The following is an 18,970-nucleotide window of genomic DNA, read 5'->3' as shown; positions in this document are numbered from 1 at the left end:
CGTTAGCGCGATGACAACGCCGAGGAGGTTTCGGCGTCTGGCATAACTTTGCCTATTTTAAATTGGCGCGCTTAATCCCGAACAGCTATTAATTGTTAACATGCACGCGAGTACAAAAATAAAGATAAAAGATATAGAGGCTAAATAGTACTAAAGTACGTGTTGTTAGATATGATACAAACATCAAAGCAAGTAGATACATAAGTATACATTTTATTATGCCGGCACGCTAATATATATCTAACTACATGCAATTGAAGATAAGGAAACGATAGAAATTATGATCTAACACGAAATGGCCAGAGATGTCTATTTCTCACAGACGTCACCTGTGAAAACCGTCTACAGTTTAGGTATGATCCGTGGATTGCTCTTGTCGTTATTGATCTCATTTGATTCTTATTAAGGCCAAGAAACGTAAGAAGTGTTGCAGAGGGCTGTGCCCATATTCCTTTCCAAGTCAGCGTAACTGAAGAAAAATAAATATTATTACGGCGTACGCGGTGTGTCCTTGAAACATAATCAATAATACCAGCGTTCTTTTCATAGTATTCTTTCTTTTTCCTGTGGGCATCGTCAAGGTTTCGGAAGCCAGAAATTATTTGTACATCAACCACGTATGAGATATTGCCACGATTCAGAAGAATGTCAGGTTTACGTAAGCCATCATTAGTCATAATCCTGGGTTCCATAGTAACATTCCATTCTTTTAATGTTAAGATCTGACATATATACTTAACTATTGCATCGTGCCTTAGTACACGACCACCATGAGTTCGAAAACATTCTTGCACAATATGGGCCGTAGTTTCGGGAATACTACAACCAGCTCTACACACGAATTGTTGGTTTTCACGTTTGGTCCCACGAGTAGTACGCATCAAAGACGGGAGAGCCCCAATTCTAGTTTTGATATTCTCAATATATTCAAAGGCGGGCATCCTCACAAAAGGGTCATGCACCCAGCTTGTGGATGCTTGGCATTTGGCACTTTCTTGCAGCTCGTACCCATCAATGCTATGGTAAAGTAACTTCGACCAATCAATATTTTTATTATTAAGAATATGACACCATCGCAGTCTGTCTGAGATCCATCCAGATTTAGCTATAGCACGCACTGCAGTATTCGTAGAGGTGTTAAAACACATAAACCGTCGTTCAACAAGTTCCGGCATCTTGGTTTCAAAAGACGGAATGCCCAGTCCGCCATTCTTAATTGGGGCATGAAAAAATCCTTTCGGAGTATCTGGTGGGAGCGAGAGCCACTTCCGTACACACTTGCGAACCTGCTTGTCGGCAGATCTTAAAGAGACATATGTTGTTCTTCCAAGGATCAGGAGGTGGATGAAGCGCGGAAAAAGGTAGGTACGCAGAATATGAAGCCTTTGCTGTGGTTTTAGCGGGGCCCTCGTTATTTTATGTAAATATGCTGCGATGTTTACAGCACGTTTAATTGGTCCTCGATAATTAAATTCGACACCAAGGTGCGTCCTTGTATCTTCAAAGCCAATTTGTGGTAATGGTATTCCATCAATGTTAAAAAAACTATTTACAATTAACTTCGACTTCTTATCGCGCCCAGAGGGGATAATACTCATTCAACGACACTTGGATGGTGCAGGGATAAGACTATGGCGACTAAGCTCGGCTGTAACGGCATTAAGACATTGTTGCAACCCTTCTATCGTACTCGCTATAATTGCAAGGTCATCAGCAAAGGCCGAGGAATTAATAAGCTCGTTACAAATAAGGTATCCAACTGTGGGTGGAATAACGCCAAGATTTTCGTCCATAACAAGATTGAAGAGTATGGATGAAAGAGGGTCACCTTGTCTAATCCCTAATTTCGGATGGATAATGTTAGAACGCTGGCCGTCTACCTCGATCCATAGACCAGCAATCGAGTACAAGTTGGAGATGTAGTCAATTAACTTCTGGGGGAATTTTCGTTTCCATAGCACATATTTGATCGAGGAATGTTGCACAGAATCAAACGCCTTTCTTACATCTATAAATGCGATATGCAATTGCTTATTACAGCACCATGCGTCGTTAATGATCGATGACAGAACAGCTACATTCTCCGCTGTTCCATCAGCTTCAATGAAACCACGTTATCGTTGGTCGAATTTAATTTTCTTCATTATACGAGCCGCGAGAACTTTATGAAGGTGGCGAAGAACAACAGAAGAGATTGAGATTGGTCGATAGTTCGATGGGTTCAAAACTGCTCCAGTTTTGGGAATTCAAATTGTTCTCGCATTACGCCAAATAGCAGGAACGGATCCAGACCGGATTACCACATTGAAAATTATGGCTTTCACCATGTCAGGAACTTCATTCAGCCAAATGCTAGGTTTCAAATGATCTGGACCGTGGGCAGAACGAGCATCAGGCTTGTGGTTGCGTACTTCGTCCGTGGTAATAGGTAACAACAAGTCGTTATTTTCATCAGATTGACTAGGTTCCATAAAGTTATCATAAAATCCTTTTGTTCCGGGTTTCGAGCGCCACAATTTAAAGATTTATCTAATTAGTGCTCGACAACACCATCGGCTCGGCGTTGTCGTCGGTCGAAGGACTTATAAAAACACCGACGCCGCGACAAACGTCCTACTTCGTTTGCGCTCTTCAAACAAACGACCCGTAACACGCGACTAATTCGCAACATTATTCTTTACTAATTAAAGAATACTTATTTACTAACGTAATTATTAAAGGTGTCAATTTAATTCATTTCCCTGCACCCTTTTCCTTACAAAATTAACCGGCGTTCTTGCCTAGAGCAAAAATTAATACTCTACGCGCAACAAATGGTCCTTCGAGCCGGATTGTAAGGATATAAAGCAGTGCAGTGTCGCATAAAAACAATTTAATCGTGCGGTGAACATTAAAATTCGCGAAAGTGCAAAAATCTAAGCCGGATTAAATCGGCAGAACAAAGCATTTTGCACGTGTCGTTCGAACTTAACCGACATCGCGACCTTCGCCGGTAAACATTAGAGGACGTTCACGCGCTTCGCTTCGCGAAAACAGTGACGTGGTTATAACAGTTCACCTTGCTGGTACAGTACGTTTATTTGAAACACTTCACACCAAAACATTATGGATACATTAATCCGCGAAAATAAAGTGCATGCCCGGCTTATCAACAATGCACTTCTCAACTTTAAAAAACTGGGGAAGCAGAATCACACGCCTGCAGTGATTCGCAGCCGTATCAACCTGCTTAAGGATTACTGGGCCAAATTCCAATCCACGCAAATCCAGATCGAGGTTGCTGCATCGGAGGAGGACACCAGGGCGAATCCCTACTTCTCCAGCGACGTCTTCGGGGATACGGAGGCGGCTTTTCTCGCCGCCCTCGACGCTATGACGGCAGCCTTACCGACGGACTCCGAACCTGCAAGTAACTCATGTAATACGAGTACCGCTTCTTGTAATCGCGAAACTGCTCTGTCGGTCAAGCTTCCTCGGGTCGAATTGCCTAAATTCTCCGGGGACTATACGGAATGGGAGAATTTTCGAGACCTCTTTCAGTCTTTAGTCGGCTCAAATGACGCGTTACCGGAGGTGCAAAAGTTGCACTATCTTAAATTAAGTTTAATTGGTGAAGCGTCTCTTCTATTAAAGAACGTTTCCACTTCCGCGGCGAATTACGAGGCAGCGTGGAAACTATTGACCGACAGATACGCGAACGAACGCGCGCTCATAACCGCTCACCTGAAAATGTTGTTCGACTCACCCCCGATTGGATCCGCTGTCTTAAGCGATTTAAAAAGTTTACGCGATAGATCTCGCGCCGCTTTAACGGCCTTAAAAAATATGGCTCGTCCGGTCGAATACTGGGACGATGTTCTTGTTTTTCACTTTGTCCGCAAGTTGGACAAGGAGTCCCATCGGGAGTGGGAGTTGCGCATGGGTGAAGAGGAATTGTTCCCATCCCTCGCGGATTGGGAGGCGTTCCTCAATGTGCGAATTCGCACTCTGGAATCGTTGGCGTCATCCCGCGGAGAAGGATACAGCGCCTGTAAAAACAAATCAGCGCCTATTAAAACCGTGAAAGCGCATTTGAACGCGGCGGAAACGAAATGCGTCGCGTGCGGCGCCGATCACGCGTTGTTTAGATGTGACGTGTTCCGTGGGCAATCCGTCGAACAACGATTATCACTCGCGCGCGAACATCATCGATGTTTTAATTGTTTACAAAAAGGGCATCTTCCGGCCGCCTGTCCTAGCAAACGCGCTTGTTCGATATGTAAAGGCAAACATCACACTCTTTTGCATTCCGAGCGAAAGGGTTCGAAGACGTCGTCCGTAAGCAAAGGTCGCGAATCGACCTCTCACGCGGATTCAGAATCCGGTCAACATTCGGCGCAACCTACATACGTAGCGGATAATAACATAGAAGACACGACGATGTCGACTTCGGTAAACACGCACTTCGGTACGTCGCGTCATGAAAAAAAGGTCGTTCTCGCTACAGCTTGGATCAAAGTCGGTACTCGTGAAGGCCGACAAGCGACATTACGCGCTTTAATTGATCCAGGGTCGGAAGCAACGTTCATTCGTGAAAATGTTGCAAACGCGTTGCGCGCTAGTCACCAACACGTCCAAGCTTCCGTCTCCGGTATTGGGGCCGGGACGTCGGCCACGGTCCGCGCCTCCGCGAACGTCACAATTGAACCGTGCCACGGAAAAGGGCCCGTCATTCCAGTGCGCGCTCTTATTCTAAAACGGCTCACTAATTACCGCTCAAACTCAATAGACGCCTCGAGTAAATGGATACACTTACGTGGTCTGGAGTGGGCCGATCCTCTCACGAATAATAAAGCACCCGTGGACCTCATAATCGGCGCGGATAATTATGGTGCGATCTTGCTCGACGGTCTTCGAAAGGGCCTTCCCTCAGAACCCGTCGCGCAGAAAACGATTTTCGGTTGGGTGTTGACCGGTCCCGCTCGGTCCACTGAGTCTCATGCGATGCAACTCCACGTGCACTACGGCGACCTTAACACTGAAATAAACAATACGTTAAGGAAGTTTTGGGAGGTGGAAGCGCCTCCACCGGTAATGTTCCTCTCCGAAGAGGACAAACAGTGTGAAGATCATTTTCGGCGGACTCACTCACGTAAACCTGACGGGAAATACGTAGCGCGATTGCCGTTTAAATCAGAGCCTCCCATCGATATCGGGGCTTCGAAAGGAATCGCGGTAGCCTCCTTTTATAGATTGGAGAAACGGCTCGCCAAAGACGCGGAACAAGCTACGGCTTATCACTCTTTTCTGGAGGAATACCTGCGGCTCGGTCACATGCGGGAATTTCTTGAATCAGACCCTCCTTTGGAGCAAAAGGTCTATTTGTCGCATCATCCGGTCATTCGTCAAGACAGTAGTACGACAAAATTGAGAGTGGTTTTTAACGCGTCGATGCCTACGTCGAACGGGTCTACGCTAAACGATCATTTACTGGTTGGTCCGAAATTGCAAGCTGACCTCGCGGTCACGATTTTACGATGGCGCATGTATCAGTTCGTGTTCGCGGCAGATATCGCGAAAATGTTCCGGCAAATCTGGATTGACCATCGTGACATCGCCTACCAGTTGATCGTTTGGCGCGCTAAACCCGACGATCAGCTTAAAACCTATGAATTACTTACCGTGACATACGGGACGGCCCCAGCGCCCTTTCTCGCGAATCGGGTCATCAAACAACTCGCGCTGGATGAGGGGACTAATTTCCCTCTCGCGGCTCCTATCCTGAATGAGCATCTCTACGTTGATGACGCGCTTTTCGGGGCCGATGATCGAGTGCTGGCTCGTCAAACACGGCAGCAGGTAACGGATGCCCTCAGACGCGGAGGTTTCCATCTAAGAAAGTGGTCAAGCAATTGTCCACATTTATTAACGGAGATCTCCCACGCTGATCACGAGCTGGCCTCGAGCCGCTTATTTCAAGATGCCGAGGGATTAAAGATGCTAGGAATCCGCTGGCTACCTAAATCGGACGAATTTCGATTTCAATTTAAGTTCGACTCCGCTAGTACGGCGAATCCGACTAAGCGCGTGGTTTTATCGAATATCGCGCGAATCTTTGACCCATTGGGGTGGATTTCTCCCGTCGTCATCGTGGCCAAGATCTTCATGCAAAGGTTATGGGTGGCCAAGTTAGACTGGGACGAATCTCTACCTTGCGAATTGACCAACCAATGGCGCGAATATTCCGCGGAGCTCAAAGATTTACCAAAAGTAACCCTTCCGCGCTGGATTAGGATGAGAAATGCTACAATCGCGTACGAAATACACGGGTTTGCAGACGCTTCGCAAGACGCCTATGCGGCGGTAATTTATTTGCGAACAATCTCCATCGCGGACGAGGTTGCGTTACATTTACTTATGGCGAAGACAAAGGTAGCACCGTTGAAACCACTCACAATTCCGCGGTTAGAATTATGCGCGTGCGTCCTAATGACGCGATTGATCGAGCAGGTTCAGGCTACATTAAAACTCGATAACGTACCGGTCTACGGTTGGACTGATTCCACCGTTGCATTAGCTTGGATACATAGACATCCGAGTCAATTAAAAACGTTTACGGCACACCGCGTCGCGGAAATACAAAGCCGAGCGCCGAATGCTTCTTGGCGACACGTACCAACCGGTTGTAATCCCGCCGATTGTGCGTCCCGCGGGTTGTCGGTGAAACTACTGCTTCACCACCCCCTTTGGTGGCACGGTCCTGCCTGGCTGGCGCAAACTCCTAATGACTGGCCAGAATTTAGGCCTGTCGTCCCGAGGGAAGCTGAGGCTGAAATCAAAAACCAGATCAATGCATTGCATGTGGAGTCGGAGACTGAGTGGGATCTGCCAACACGCACATCCTCGTGGCAAAAACTCCTCCGAATTACCGCGTACGTCACACGTTTCATTTTGCGAGTTAAAACGGGGAAACACGACCATCAAGATACGGTCGTCACTACCAACGAACTCGTCGCGTCGCGGAAATTCTGGGTTCAACAAGTTCAAGCGCGTTCATTTCGCAACGAAATAAAGGCCTTGAAAAAGAGCGAGTCTCTTGCTAAATCGAGTCCATTATTTCGACTGAACCCCTTTTTGGACGAAGATGGCACTATTCGTGTTGGCGGGCGGTTGCGCAACTCCGACCTTATGGAACGGTTTCGGGTAGTTTTACCGGTGCATAGAGTCACAGAACTCATTATAGCAGATTGCCACGCGAACACGTTACACGGAGGCATTCAACTAACGTTAAGCGTTTTGCGACGAACTTACTGGGTTATTAACGCGCGGCGCCTAGTTAAGAGTCACATATATAAGTGTATTAGATGCGTGCGTTGGCGCGCAGCCACAGTTCGTCAGCAAATGAGTGACTTACCTACAGCTAGGGTCACTCCAGCTCGGCCGTTTGCTCATTGCGGAGTGGCCTATGCGGGACCATTCTCCGCCCTCGCGCACCGCGGACGCGGGCAAAAGGCGCACAAGGTGTACATCGCATTGTTTATTTGCCTATCCACGCGGGCGATCCATCTGGAGTTGGTGCGCGACTACTCCACCGCGGCGTTTTTAGCGGCATTTAACCGATTCACTGCTCGTCGCGGCCTACCTACAAAGTTATACAGCGATAACGGAACGAATTTCCAAGGTGCAAATAAAGAGTTAAGAGCGGCTTTTAAACTAGTTACTGCCGATTCTCACCTTCGTGCGCTGTTTGCTGCAGATCACATCACGTGGCATTTCATTCCTCCCTCCTCGCCTCATTTTGGGGGAATCTGGGAAGCGGGCGTCAAGAGCGTCAAGACGCACTTGCGACGCATGTTGTGCGATCGTACGCCCACATGTGAGGAGTTCAATACACTCCTCTGTCAAATCGAGGCCTGTTTAAACTCTCGTCCCTTAGCTCCATTGAAGCACGACCTCGAGTCCTGCGAGGCCCTCACACCCGGGCATTTTCTAGTGGGCGGTGTGCTCAAGGTCCCTCCTGCGCCGTCTGTAATAGACATTACCGAAAACAGATTATCGCGCTGGCAATGGGTGCAACAACTCACCGAAAAATTCTGGAAAGCATGGGCTCACGAATATCTGCAATCGTTACAAGCTCGCTCGAAGTGGTGTAGTCGCGCCACTAACCTTAAAATCGGGGACTTGGTACTGCTGAAGAGCTCCACGCTTCCTCCGGGCAAATGGGACCTCGGTCGGGTGACCAAATGTCACCCTGGTAAGGACGGCCTCGTGCGAGTGGTCAGTATCAAGACCGCACGATCGGAATATACCCGTCCTGTAGTTAACCTATGCAAACTACCGATTAGCTCATAAGATTTAGTTTAAGGCAATGTATCATATATTCTACCATGTACATTCACAACGTTCTTTACGCGTATATTTATCGCTTACGCACGTATGTTCGATGTAAAAAATTCGGTTCATTACCTACCTTAATAAGAACTACGCAGCCTGGCACGACACGTTAATGGAACGAGCTCGTCACTACGCTTCATTCACGGCGTAGAATCGTGACGTCATTTGTCGCGGTCGCACGGCGCCGCGAGGCGGGCGGTATGTTCCGGATTTCGAGCGCCACAATTTAAAGATTTATCTAATTAGTGCTCGACAACACCATCGGCTCGGCGTTGTCGTCGGTCGAAGGACTTATAAAAACACCGACGCCGCGACAAACGTCCTACTTCGTTTGCGCTCTTCAAATAAACGACCCGTAACACGCGACTAATTCGCAACATTATTCTTTACTAATTAAAGAATACTTATTTACTAACGTAATTATTAAAGGTGTCAATTTAATTCATTTCCCTGCACCCTTTTCCTTACAAAATTAACCGACGTTCTTGCCTAGAGCAAAAATTAATACTCTACGCGCAACACCTTTGCTTTCAGATTCAAACAGCGGACGCCAGTATTTCTCCTGAGCCTCCAAGGGTAAATGAACAGAGGTATCATTGTCATCATCAAGTATTTTACTCACCGCCTTAGATTGATTTTTGCGCCATAAGGTCTGAATATTGGCATACATGAGTCGCCTATGTTGTTTCCTGGATAGTTTCCTTTGCGTAGAATTCCTATCGGAGTTCTGTCTGCGTGTGTGCTGCCTTGGAGGGAAACGACAATGAAACCAGCTGGTTAAAAGATCTGAAGGGTCGTCGTGTACTACAGAGCGTTCAATTGCTTCGACAAGGTTTTCTTTTGCTACTTCAGTACATCTAGACGAGGATAAGTATTGCAACGCTGCTTTAAACCAATTAAGGCACTCACATTTACATCAAGAGTAGAGGAGGATTGATCTAAATCCGCTGGAAGTTCATTACTGGTATTAGGCGGCTCTATATCGAGAATTTGAGCTGATGATTCTGTCATTAATTCAGCGGGACTTTGATCGCGGTTAGATTCGACTAGCTGGTTAAGAATATCGCGATATGCAGATGTTTTTCTGAGGCTTTTAATAGATTCAATTGTGCGTGCGGTAGTGAACTTAAGGGTTGTGTGTATAAGTTCATTTATTTTGATATATCCCAAATTTAACGCTTCAATATTGGCTATACGACGCATATCTTCATCCTGCCACCGATATTTCTTTCGCTGAAGATTTATTTCCTCGTTTAGTGTTTGCCGGTGTTTACTTCTTCTATGGAGTCCAATGTAACGACCCAATGATAGGTACGTCACTGCACCGACGTATAGGGAGAGCGGTTCCCCAAGAAGGCGACTCGTATGAACGAAAATAGAGATTATAGGTTCGCGTGGTGTGCGGTTAAGGAGTAAAATCCAACATTAATGTGTCTGTTACGGATAAAGTAGGGATCCTCCTAGGGATCTACGCGAACCGTCGACAACGCTCATCCATAATTCGCTCATGCGCACTCGCGTCACGTGCGCTAGAAAATCGATCGCGCAAATCAAACGATCATTCGTTCGTTAACGAGCACCGAAATAACACCGAGCCAAACCGTCAACCGAAAATTAGCCAAATCTATCGTTCACTCATCGCATCAATTCATTAATTATCAACTTGTAATTTTCATCCTTTTATTTGTTGTTCGTGTGTGGTTGTGTCATACATAGTGTGAATAAATCAAATCTGTGTTTACAATAAGTGAATCGTCTATCAAATTCTCCTCGATCTTCAGTCTTTTGATAAGGGCAGCCAGCCCACCCACGCAAGACCCGCGTGATACAATCATTGTTGGTCCTTCGAGCCGGATTGGAGTCGAGGAAAAGGAAGCTGGTAAAACACAGATCTGTAATCAGAATTCAAACCGTTAACGACCATGAGTTCGTTAGAAGAACTGATCCAAAAACAAACACAGACGATGTGTTCAATAGAACGAGCGCTCGCCAATTTTAAAAAGCTGGGTCAATCAAAAATGACTGCAGCTACCACACAGAACCGGATGGCAATGCTGAAAGAAGCATTTTTACAATGCCAGGATCTGCACGCAAAAATCGCTGCAAATGCGGACCCAAGAACGAAAACCAGTGCATCCTACTTCGTGGAGGACCAATTTTCAATCTGTGAAGAGCGCTATCAAGAAGCCCAGGACTTCATGGCCGAAACCCTTTACAAGGTTTCTCCTCCGCCTGAAAATTCTACTCCCAACGGCAGCTTTTCAAATTCGATGACGTCACGACCACCAGCAACTCACCTACCGAGGATTCACCTTCCGACCTTCGAGGGAGCCTTCGAAGAGTGGGAGTCGTTCCGCGACCGCTTCACATCCATGGTAATAAACAATGACACGTTGTCCAACGTCGATCGCCTACATTTTTTGTGTTCGTCGCTGAAGGGCGACGCTAGCCGAGCGGTGAGTCATCTACCTGTAACAGAAAATAATTTCGAAGTAGCATGGCAAATAATAACATCACGGTATGACAACAAGCGTCGGTTAGTCTCAACCCATTTAAATACATTGTTTTCTTTACCGACCGTTTCATCCGAAACTCCTTCGGAACTCCGATCGTTACGGGATAACATAAATATATCAATTCAAATGTTACGAAACCTTCAACGCCCAATAGAAGCGTGGAGCGATATTATTGTATTTTTAGGCTCTCAAAAATTGGATCGCGCGTCACGTAAAGCGTGGGAGTTTAATCTCGGTGATTCCACAGAGTTTCCGACCTACGAAGAATTCGATACGTTCTTAGAGAAAAGAATCCGAACGTTAGAAGCGTTGCCAACAAGTAAACGCGAAAAACCAAACGAGTCAGATAAAGTCAAACAACTTAAACTGAAACCATTATCAATTAATTCTACCACAACGTACAAAATTTTATGCGTAGTTAGTAAACAAAATCATTTATTTTATCAATGTCCAACCTTTTTAGCGAAAACACCATCCGAGCGGTACAATATTTTAAAACAACAAAAACGATGCGTGAATTGCTTCTCGGTCAAACACGCAGCAGCGCAATGCACGAGTATTCATCATTGTAAGGAGTGTCAACAAAAGCACCACACGTTGCTGCATTTTCGCACCAGCAACGAAGCCCGCGCCACACCATCAGGAACGAGTTCCAACACTCCGGAAGAAGGAGTAGAGATAAGTTCTAATTTCGCATTTAAATCACCTATTCACTCTAGAATACTCCTTTCAACAGCAAGGGTACGAGTGCATTCACTCGCAGGTCGATGCGTCATTGCAAGAGCGTTGCTCGACCAAGGATCAGCGGCAACGCTCATTTCCGAACATCTAGCGCAATCACTTCGCCTCGAACGAGTACGGCAAACCACCCAGATCACTGGAATTGGCTAAATTCAATCAGTCGCACGCCATGTCGCCGACATTCTCATCACCCCTGCGACGAAAAACGAGCCTGCATATTCGACAACCGCGATTCTCATGACCGCATTAACGAGGTACGTTCCATCGCGAAATAATTCAATCGCTACTCTCTCTCACCTTTCAGGATTGAAACTAGCAGACGATGACCCCATGAGCTCTGATCCCATTGATCTTATTATCGGAGCGGTTATTTATGGACAGCTTTTGCTGCACGAGGTAAGGCAGGGCTCAGCATGTACACCTACAGCCCAACACACAACCCTGGGTTGGATCTTATCCGGTCCTCTTCCGGCCGAATTTCCCATGTCCTCAGTCAATATCCACCACATCTCGCTTCTCGAAGCTCTCGATCAAAATCTCAAGCGTTTCTGGGAACTCGAGGACCTTCCTAGCACGGTTATGTTGACACCTGAGGAACAAAAATGCGAAAGTCATTTCAAAGAAACGCATACGCGGACACCCGAGGGCCGCTATGTCGTGCGGTTACCATTCAAAACCGACCCACCCATTGAATTAGGCGAATCGCGATTAGGAGCATTAAGAAGTCTTCGTTCACAAGAAAATCGTCTTCATCAGAACCAAACCATTTATCAGGAGTATTGCAAGTTCCTCTCCGAGTATGAGTCTCTTGGCCATATGAGAGAGATCAATCAGGCTCACATTACATCCAATAATCCAACTTATTATAATCCTCATCATGCCGTATTTCGAAGCACAAGTGCAACCACGCGTCTGCGTGTTGTGTTTAACGCATCTAGGCGCACCTCCAATGGGAAATCCTTAAATGACCACCTGCTGAGTGGACCAAAATTACAAAAGGATCTTGCTGCGATCCTTGTCCGTTGGCGCCAATTTCAATACGTGTATACAACCGACATTGCCAAAATGTACCGGCAAATCCTAATCGATTCGAGAGATAGAGATTTTCAACGCATACTATGGCGTAACGATCAAACCGACCCGGTGAAAGAGTATCAACTCCTTACAGTCACCTACGGGACCACTTCAGCCCCATACTTAGCTCTGCGAATTCTCCAACAATTAAATCAAGACGAGGGCTTCAATTATCCAGACGCTAGCTTCGTCCTCGATAATCAAGCCTATGTCGATGATTTCCTCTTCGGGGGTGACTCCACTCAGTCGTTGCGTCACATACGAAACCAAACCATAGAGCTCCTCAAAAGGGGTGGCTTTTCCTTAAGAAAGTGGGCAAGTAACGACTCCACTTTACTATCAGATATCGATCCAACTGATCACGGGCTCGCTCTAAGTAAATCGTTGAATGCAACCGAAACAGTCTCAGTCTTAGGATTGCTCTGGAACCCCGCGTTAGACCATTTTCAGTTCCAAGTTCCAATTCAAACCAACTTCGGATCTACCAAACGAACAATCCTGTCTGCGATTACAAAAATTTTCGATCCCATGGGATGGATCGCCCCAGTTGTAATATCCATAAAGATCCTCATCCAAAGGCTATGGTCTCTGAACTGCGGATGGGACGAAGTCGTCCCCCCGGAAAGCCTCATAAAATGGCAGGAATTCTGTCAGCAACTTCCGGAGTTAGAAAACATTTCGATTCCCCGAAAAATCTCAAATAAAGTCAGAATCAAACAGAGTCTTCATGGTTTCTCCGAAGCCTCAAACACAGCATATTCCGCAGCCGTTTATTCGAGGAGCATCCTCCAGGATGGCACAGTATGTGTCACTCTTGTGATGGCCAAATCTAGAGTTGCACCAGTCAAAAGTGTAAGCGTTCCACGACTCGAACTATGTGGGGCGTTACTCCTTGCTCGTCTATTAAAATTTATCCAAACCGCACTGAACGAGCAGTCAATAGATTGTCACTGTTGGACTGACTCCAGTATTACGTTGACGTGGGTAAGCCAGTCACCCTCCCGTTGGAAAACATTTGTCGCGAATAGGGTTTCAAAAATACAAGAACTGATTCCAAACGCCCACTGGCATCATGTTTCAACGGAAGACAATCCGGCAGACTGCGCGTCTCGTGGAATTTCAATTGAATAATTAAAAACTCACCGATTATGGTGGTGCGGTCTCTCGTGGTTACGGGAAGATCTAACTTCTTGGCCGCGATCGTTTCCTCAGTCAACTCCTGATGCCTCACTGGAGGAAAGAATGCATGACGTCACCTGCATGGCTGTTCAGGCAATGACCTGGGACTTAGCTCACCGCTACTCGTCCTGGCCGAAACTTCTTCGAGTCACTGCAATTATTCAAATCTTTATACGAAAGCTCCGAACACGAACAGAACAGAAAGGCTTCTGTACACAAACCAACCCAAATTTATCAATCAAATCTACACCAGCTATTCTGGCCCCAGATGAGGTTCGACAAGCAGAACTCTTTTGGCTGAGACAAATGCAGCAGGAGATGTTCCCCGAAGAGCTCAAAACGCTTGTTTCATCTAGAACCGTAAAGAAATCGAGTCCAATTCGAACCCTAGCTCCATAATTAGATGCGAACGGCTTAATCCGTGCCAAAGGGCGACTCGCACGTTCGCAACTACCTGGAGAAGCAAAAACTCCTATCATTCTCCGCTCTCACCCTCTCCTAACACTCATAATTGAACATACACATCGTAAACTGCTACATGCAGGGCCTCAGCTTACCTTAGCTTGCTTACGTAACCAGTATTGGATCGTGCGTTCAAGAACAACAGTAAGAGCTGTTCTCTACAAATGTGTTCCATGTACACATGAACGAGCCACCGTGCCTCACGAGCTCATGGAGGACTTGCCAGCACCTCGCGTAAATCAGGTGGAACGTGCGTTCACTCATCCAAGTTCGAACGACACCAGGCCGTGGGCACAAATCTACGAAAGCATATATTGCAGTTTTTATATGTCTTACCATTAAAGCAATTCACATTGAACTCGTGAGCGATTACAGCTCGTCAGCATTCCTAGCAGCTTACCAAAGATTTGTGTCTCGGCGAGGTCTTCCTGCGGCGATGTATTCGGACAACGGTACGACATTTCAAGGCGCGAATCGTGAACTCGCGTCCGCATACTATTCTGCAATTCAGAACTCGGACCTCAGGAACCATCTAGCGTCGAGCGGCGTTGCATGGCACTTCATGCCCCCAAATGCACCTCATTTTGGAGGTTTGTGGGAGGCTGCCGTAAAAAGCCTAAAACATCACATGAAACGCACTATAGGGTCTTATACGTTAACCTTCGAAGAGTTGTCTACATTATTGTGTCGCATAGAAGCGTGTTTGAACTCACGACCATTAGCACCAATGTCCGAGTGCATTGATGACTGTCAAGCGTTGACACCAGGCCATTTCTTAATCGGGACCCCTCTTGTTGCACCACCAGAACCAAGTGTACTCGATCTGAGGGATAACAGGTTATCTCGTTGGCAACTCATTCAAAAATTAACCGAAATATTCTGGAAATCGTGGCAAAACGATTACTTACATACGTTGCATCAGCGTCCAAAATGGCAGATTGTGCAAAAACTGTTAACGATCGGCCAACTAGTCTTGATCCGAAATCCGAATCTACCTCCTAGCAAATGGGAACTCGGACGTATAACCGCATGCCATCCCGGCGAAGATGGCCTCGTACGCGTCGTCACAGTAAAAACAGCACGATCCGAATACAAACGTCCGATATCAAAGCTCTGCTTCCTACCGATTCCTATCAATGGCGAGACAAACAATACGACGTAGTAAAAGCAACTGCGTAGTAAAACCATACAGTACTGCATGTCATTTGTAACCAACTTCAGACTAAAGTAATATTGCGTGTGATTAGGTTAAGATAACTGTACTTACCCGTGCGTCAATTTTTCGCTCGAAACAAAAGGATGGCAAATGCAAGCGTTCATTCACCAAACCACAAACTGCAATCGTGTCTCTCTGTTGAATGTATCCATTCAACAGGGGGGCGGTATGTTACGGATAAAGTAGGGATCCTCCTAGGGATCTACGCGAACCGTCGACAACGCTCATCCATAATTCGCTCATGCGCACTCGCGTCACGTGCGCTAGAAAATCGATCGCGCAAATCAAACGATCATTCGTTCGTTAACGAGCACCGAAATAACACCGAGCCAAACCTTCAACCGAAAATTAGCCAAATCTATCGTTCACTCATCGCATCAATTCATTAATCATCAACTTGTAATTTTCATCCTTTTATTTGTTGTTCGTGTGTGGTTGTGTCATACATAGTGTGAATAAATCAAATCTGTGTTTACAATAAGTGAATCGTCTATCAAATTCTCCTCGATCTTCAGTCTTTTGATAAGGGCAGCCAGCCCACCCACGCAAGACCCGCGTGATACAATCAGTGTCGAACTAAAGATTTATTCAAGTAAGTGAACTAACTATGCTTGTTCTGGGTATAATAATAATTGGTGTCTTTAGTGTAACAATAGGTGCGGCTAGAATATGAAATACAATGAGAAATTATAATAAGTACGCCCTAGATAATGAAATACAGTAGAAAGTGTATGATTAGTAGTTAGTATAGGTATTAAGTAATTAATAATAAGTAATAATAATGCTTAATCTTCGAATACAGCCAACACTCTGTACAATTTGCCAAATTACACTAAGTACTGGAAACTATATTCCAGTGGCTTGTACGGTACCTTCAGACACGAGCGGACTTTACCTACAGGTCGCAATCGGTTTCTGGTCTAGCCAGAGCTATGCTAATACAGGCCTGCTCAAGGAGCTCCGCTCCTCGCTAGCTCTATACACTTGAGTATGTGTCTCAGTATTAGCACGTGTTCAACACGTTGCGTACTATGAGTAGGGTGTCCACAGATCCGAAATCTCGTACGCCACCACTGAAAGAGAAGGACAAAGCTAATCTCGCGCTCTATAGTTGCCAAAGCAATTCAGCGTAAGCTTTCCTCTACTTCCAGAGTGCTGTCTGCATCTGACCGAAGTCAGAGAAGATCTGATTTGACTCCGTGTGGAACGCCTCTATTTATAGTCAGATTCTGCTGACTTAGCGCTTTTTTTCATTATAGGGTTCCTTTAGATTTTTGGAATTCCCCATCACGTGACGGCCGAGCACCCCTGCTCCTTAACCTACGCGGTCACCCTACTCTAGGTTCTCACCCCACCGTGAGATTATCGGGGTTGCGCTGGCGCACACGTGGTCGCTTGTCGATAATTTATCGATAATCTATTTTATCGGCCGACTTACCGACTATACGTTTATCGACTTATTCAATAGACTATGTTATCGATTAATGAAAATTATTTATTACAAAATTATATAATACAAATTAAACTAAATACATTTTATGCAAAACCTAAACTTAAAATTTGATTATAATAATAAAAAAATGGAACGAAAAAGGTGCTGTCTCTTCTTATCGGGTCGTTACACCAAGGTCAATTTTGGAAGTAAATGTTTTATCGCAATCCTGACACGAAAATATTTCATTAATAGTTACTGCTGAGGACGAATGAGATGGAGAAGAAGATGAAATAATAGCGGGTGAAATAATAGAAGGAGAAGTAATAGAAGAAATTGGTCCACTAGATGAATATACAGTGGTACATTCCTGTTGAATATTAGGGTTTAATACTAAATTACTAGTGGAAATTTCTCTCATATGAGAGATAGATTGACTATTTATTTGACTATCGCGCGTTGTAGATGCACAACCGGACATTACTTCAGAGGATCTGTCCGGCAGGGAGTCACCCCTATTGCTTAAAGAGGGTGTAACTTGACTACTCATAACTCGGCGTTGTATTATAGTTAATGCTCCGCGCTTTCTCGGCTAGTTTCTTAGATAATAATGAACAGGCTTCAACATCAAAGGCAGAGGGGTTTTTATCTTGAATCTTTGAATCGTTGCAATTACGACATAAGCGACCCGTTTGCGAACAATTTTTAGTGGCATGATTCTGCATACAATGTCCACAGGTTTCATGTTCGTCCTTACAATTCTTGGCTATGTGCCCAAACTTGGCACATTTATAACATTGTAATACACGTAAATGGTCATCCACGCGACAAGAACCAAACCCCAAATATAGGCGATTGAGGCTAATAATCTGGTTTCTGGCACTCGGGGGAACTTCGATTATAATATTTCTATCATTCCTATTCTTCAGTTGCGGGTAAACAAATACAATTTTTATATAGCTAGGATCAATATTATTAAGATTTCGCATGCAGATTTCATCAGCTAAATTCTCAGGACTTATGTTACCAGGTACATTTCTTATTAGTAATCGGGTACGAAGTAGAGGCTTGTCGCGAATAATTAAACCGGCTTCTTTTAAATCCTGAGAATTTCTGAGTAGGTCGAGATCTACTGTTTCCGCAATGACACGAACAGCTGTGTTACTCAGAGCAATAACACCTTTCGCTCGGATATTATATTTTCTGAGGCATATCTTATTAAGCAAAGCATCTTTTACTGCTTTTGAATCTACAAACTTTGTCTTATGGGTTAAGGCAAGTTCGACTATAAATTCTTTTAGTTTATTTACTGAGATGCTGTAAGTCTTTGAAATCGACACAGAAGGAGGGCCACTATCAGCATTCGCTGCGGTAGCCAAGGCGTACGATTGAGCAGGAGGCAAGGAATTAGTTGAAACTGTATTTCCAGGCATGGATAAGGCATTGCTGACAGTGTCTCCTACTCTTTTGCTAATATTTTCCTCGATGGTATGATGCTGGTCAGTATTTGCAACTAATATTTTTTGGATCCCTGAGTTTACTAGCTTCTCAATTTGTTGAGTGGCTGATGACATTTCAGCACAAATTTCATCAGTTTTATTCAAAGTCATTGCGGAAATAAATTGATCTCTAAGTGCAAATAACTCCTAATACCTAGCTGCTAGGTCTACATAAGCTCGACTAACTGTACTAAAAATGAATTTCATATATGACATTGCTTCATTAACCGCAGTAGCAGCGCTTTAGCCTCTTTAGTCAGCAAAGTATGTTCTAAGTTATATTCATGACCTTTAATATCATCGTCGAATCTGCTAAATTCCTTCAGGCTTATAATACGAATGGGAGTACTCTGCGTAGATAGTTCGTAGCTTAGCTCACAAACAGGGCTTGGATGTGGTCTTGGCCGCTTCTTTGTAGCCCCCGTGGGCATATACAGATGATAGTATAGTAAGATCGACTTGGTAGACCTGTAAGAGA

The 18,970-nt window shown here is 45.2% G+C and overlaps 2 protein-coding genes across 2 annotated transcripts; both read left to right on the top strand.

Moving 5' to 3' along the window:
- Positions 1-3,105: 3,105 nt before the first annotated feature.
- Positions 3,106-8,331, top strand: LOC117611372 (uncharacterized). Its single transcript, XM_034339305.2, has one exon. It carries the CDS (start codon positions 3,106-3,108, stop codon positions 8,329-8,331), a length of 5,226 nt encoding a protein of 1,741 aa, XP_034195196.2.
- Positions 8,332-10,391: 2,060 nt separating this feature from the next.
- Positions 10,392-15,507, top strand: LOC143305846 (uncharacterized). The gene is made up of 5 exons (XM_076690987.1): positions 10,392-10,626; positions 11,074-11,571; positions 11,935-13,671; positions 14,428-14,613; positions 14,690-15,507. The coding sequence occupies exons 1-5, from the start codon at positions 10,392-10,394 to the stop codon at positions 15,505-15,507; spliced, it is 3,474 nt and encodes a 1,157-aa protein (XP_076547102.1).
- The last annotated feature ends 3,463 nt before the right edge of the window (positions 15,508-18,970 follow it).

This window comes from Osmia lignaria, chromosome 11, assembly GCF_051020975.1.
Source record: "Osmia lignaria lignaria isolate PbOS001 chromosome 11, iyOsmLign1, whole genome shotgun sequence".
Lineage (NCBI taxonomy): Eukaryota > Metazoa > Arthropoda > Insecta > Hymenoptera > Megachilidae > Osmia > Osmia lignaria.
The sequence above is the reverse complement of the archived record's forward strand: the minus strand, read 5'-3'. Positions and strand labels throughout refer to the sequence as shown.

What these genes read in the sequence shown, in the direction of transcription:
- LOC143305846 (XM_076690987.1), top strand. Translation starts at nt 10,392, where the DNA reads ATGACTGCAGCTACCACACAGAACCGGATGGCAATGCTGAAAGAAGCA. An exon ending in GGAAGAAGGAGTAGAGATAA is followed by an intron (nt 11,572 to 11,934) that starts GTTCTAATTTCG and finishes CTCACCTTTCAG; the next exon opens with GATTGAAACTAGCAGACGAT. An exon ending in TCACTGTTGGACTGACTCCA is followed by an intron (nt 13,672 to 14,427) that starts GTATTACGTTGA and finishes TGCTACATGCAG; the next exon opens with GGCCTCAGCTTACCTTAGCT.
- LOC117611372 (XM_034339305.2), top strand. Translation starts at nt 3,106, where the DNA reads ATGGATACATTAATCCGCGAAAATAAAGTGCATGCCCGGCTTATCAAC.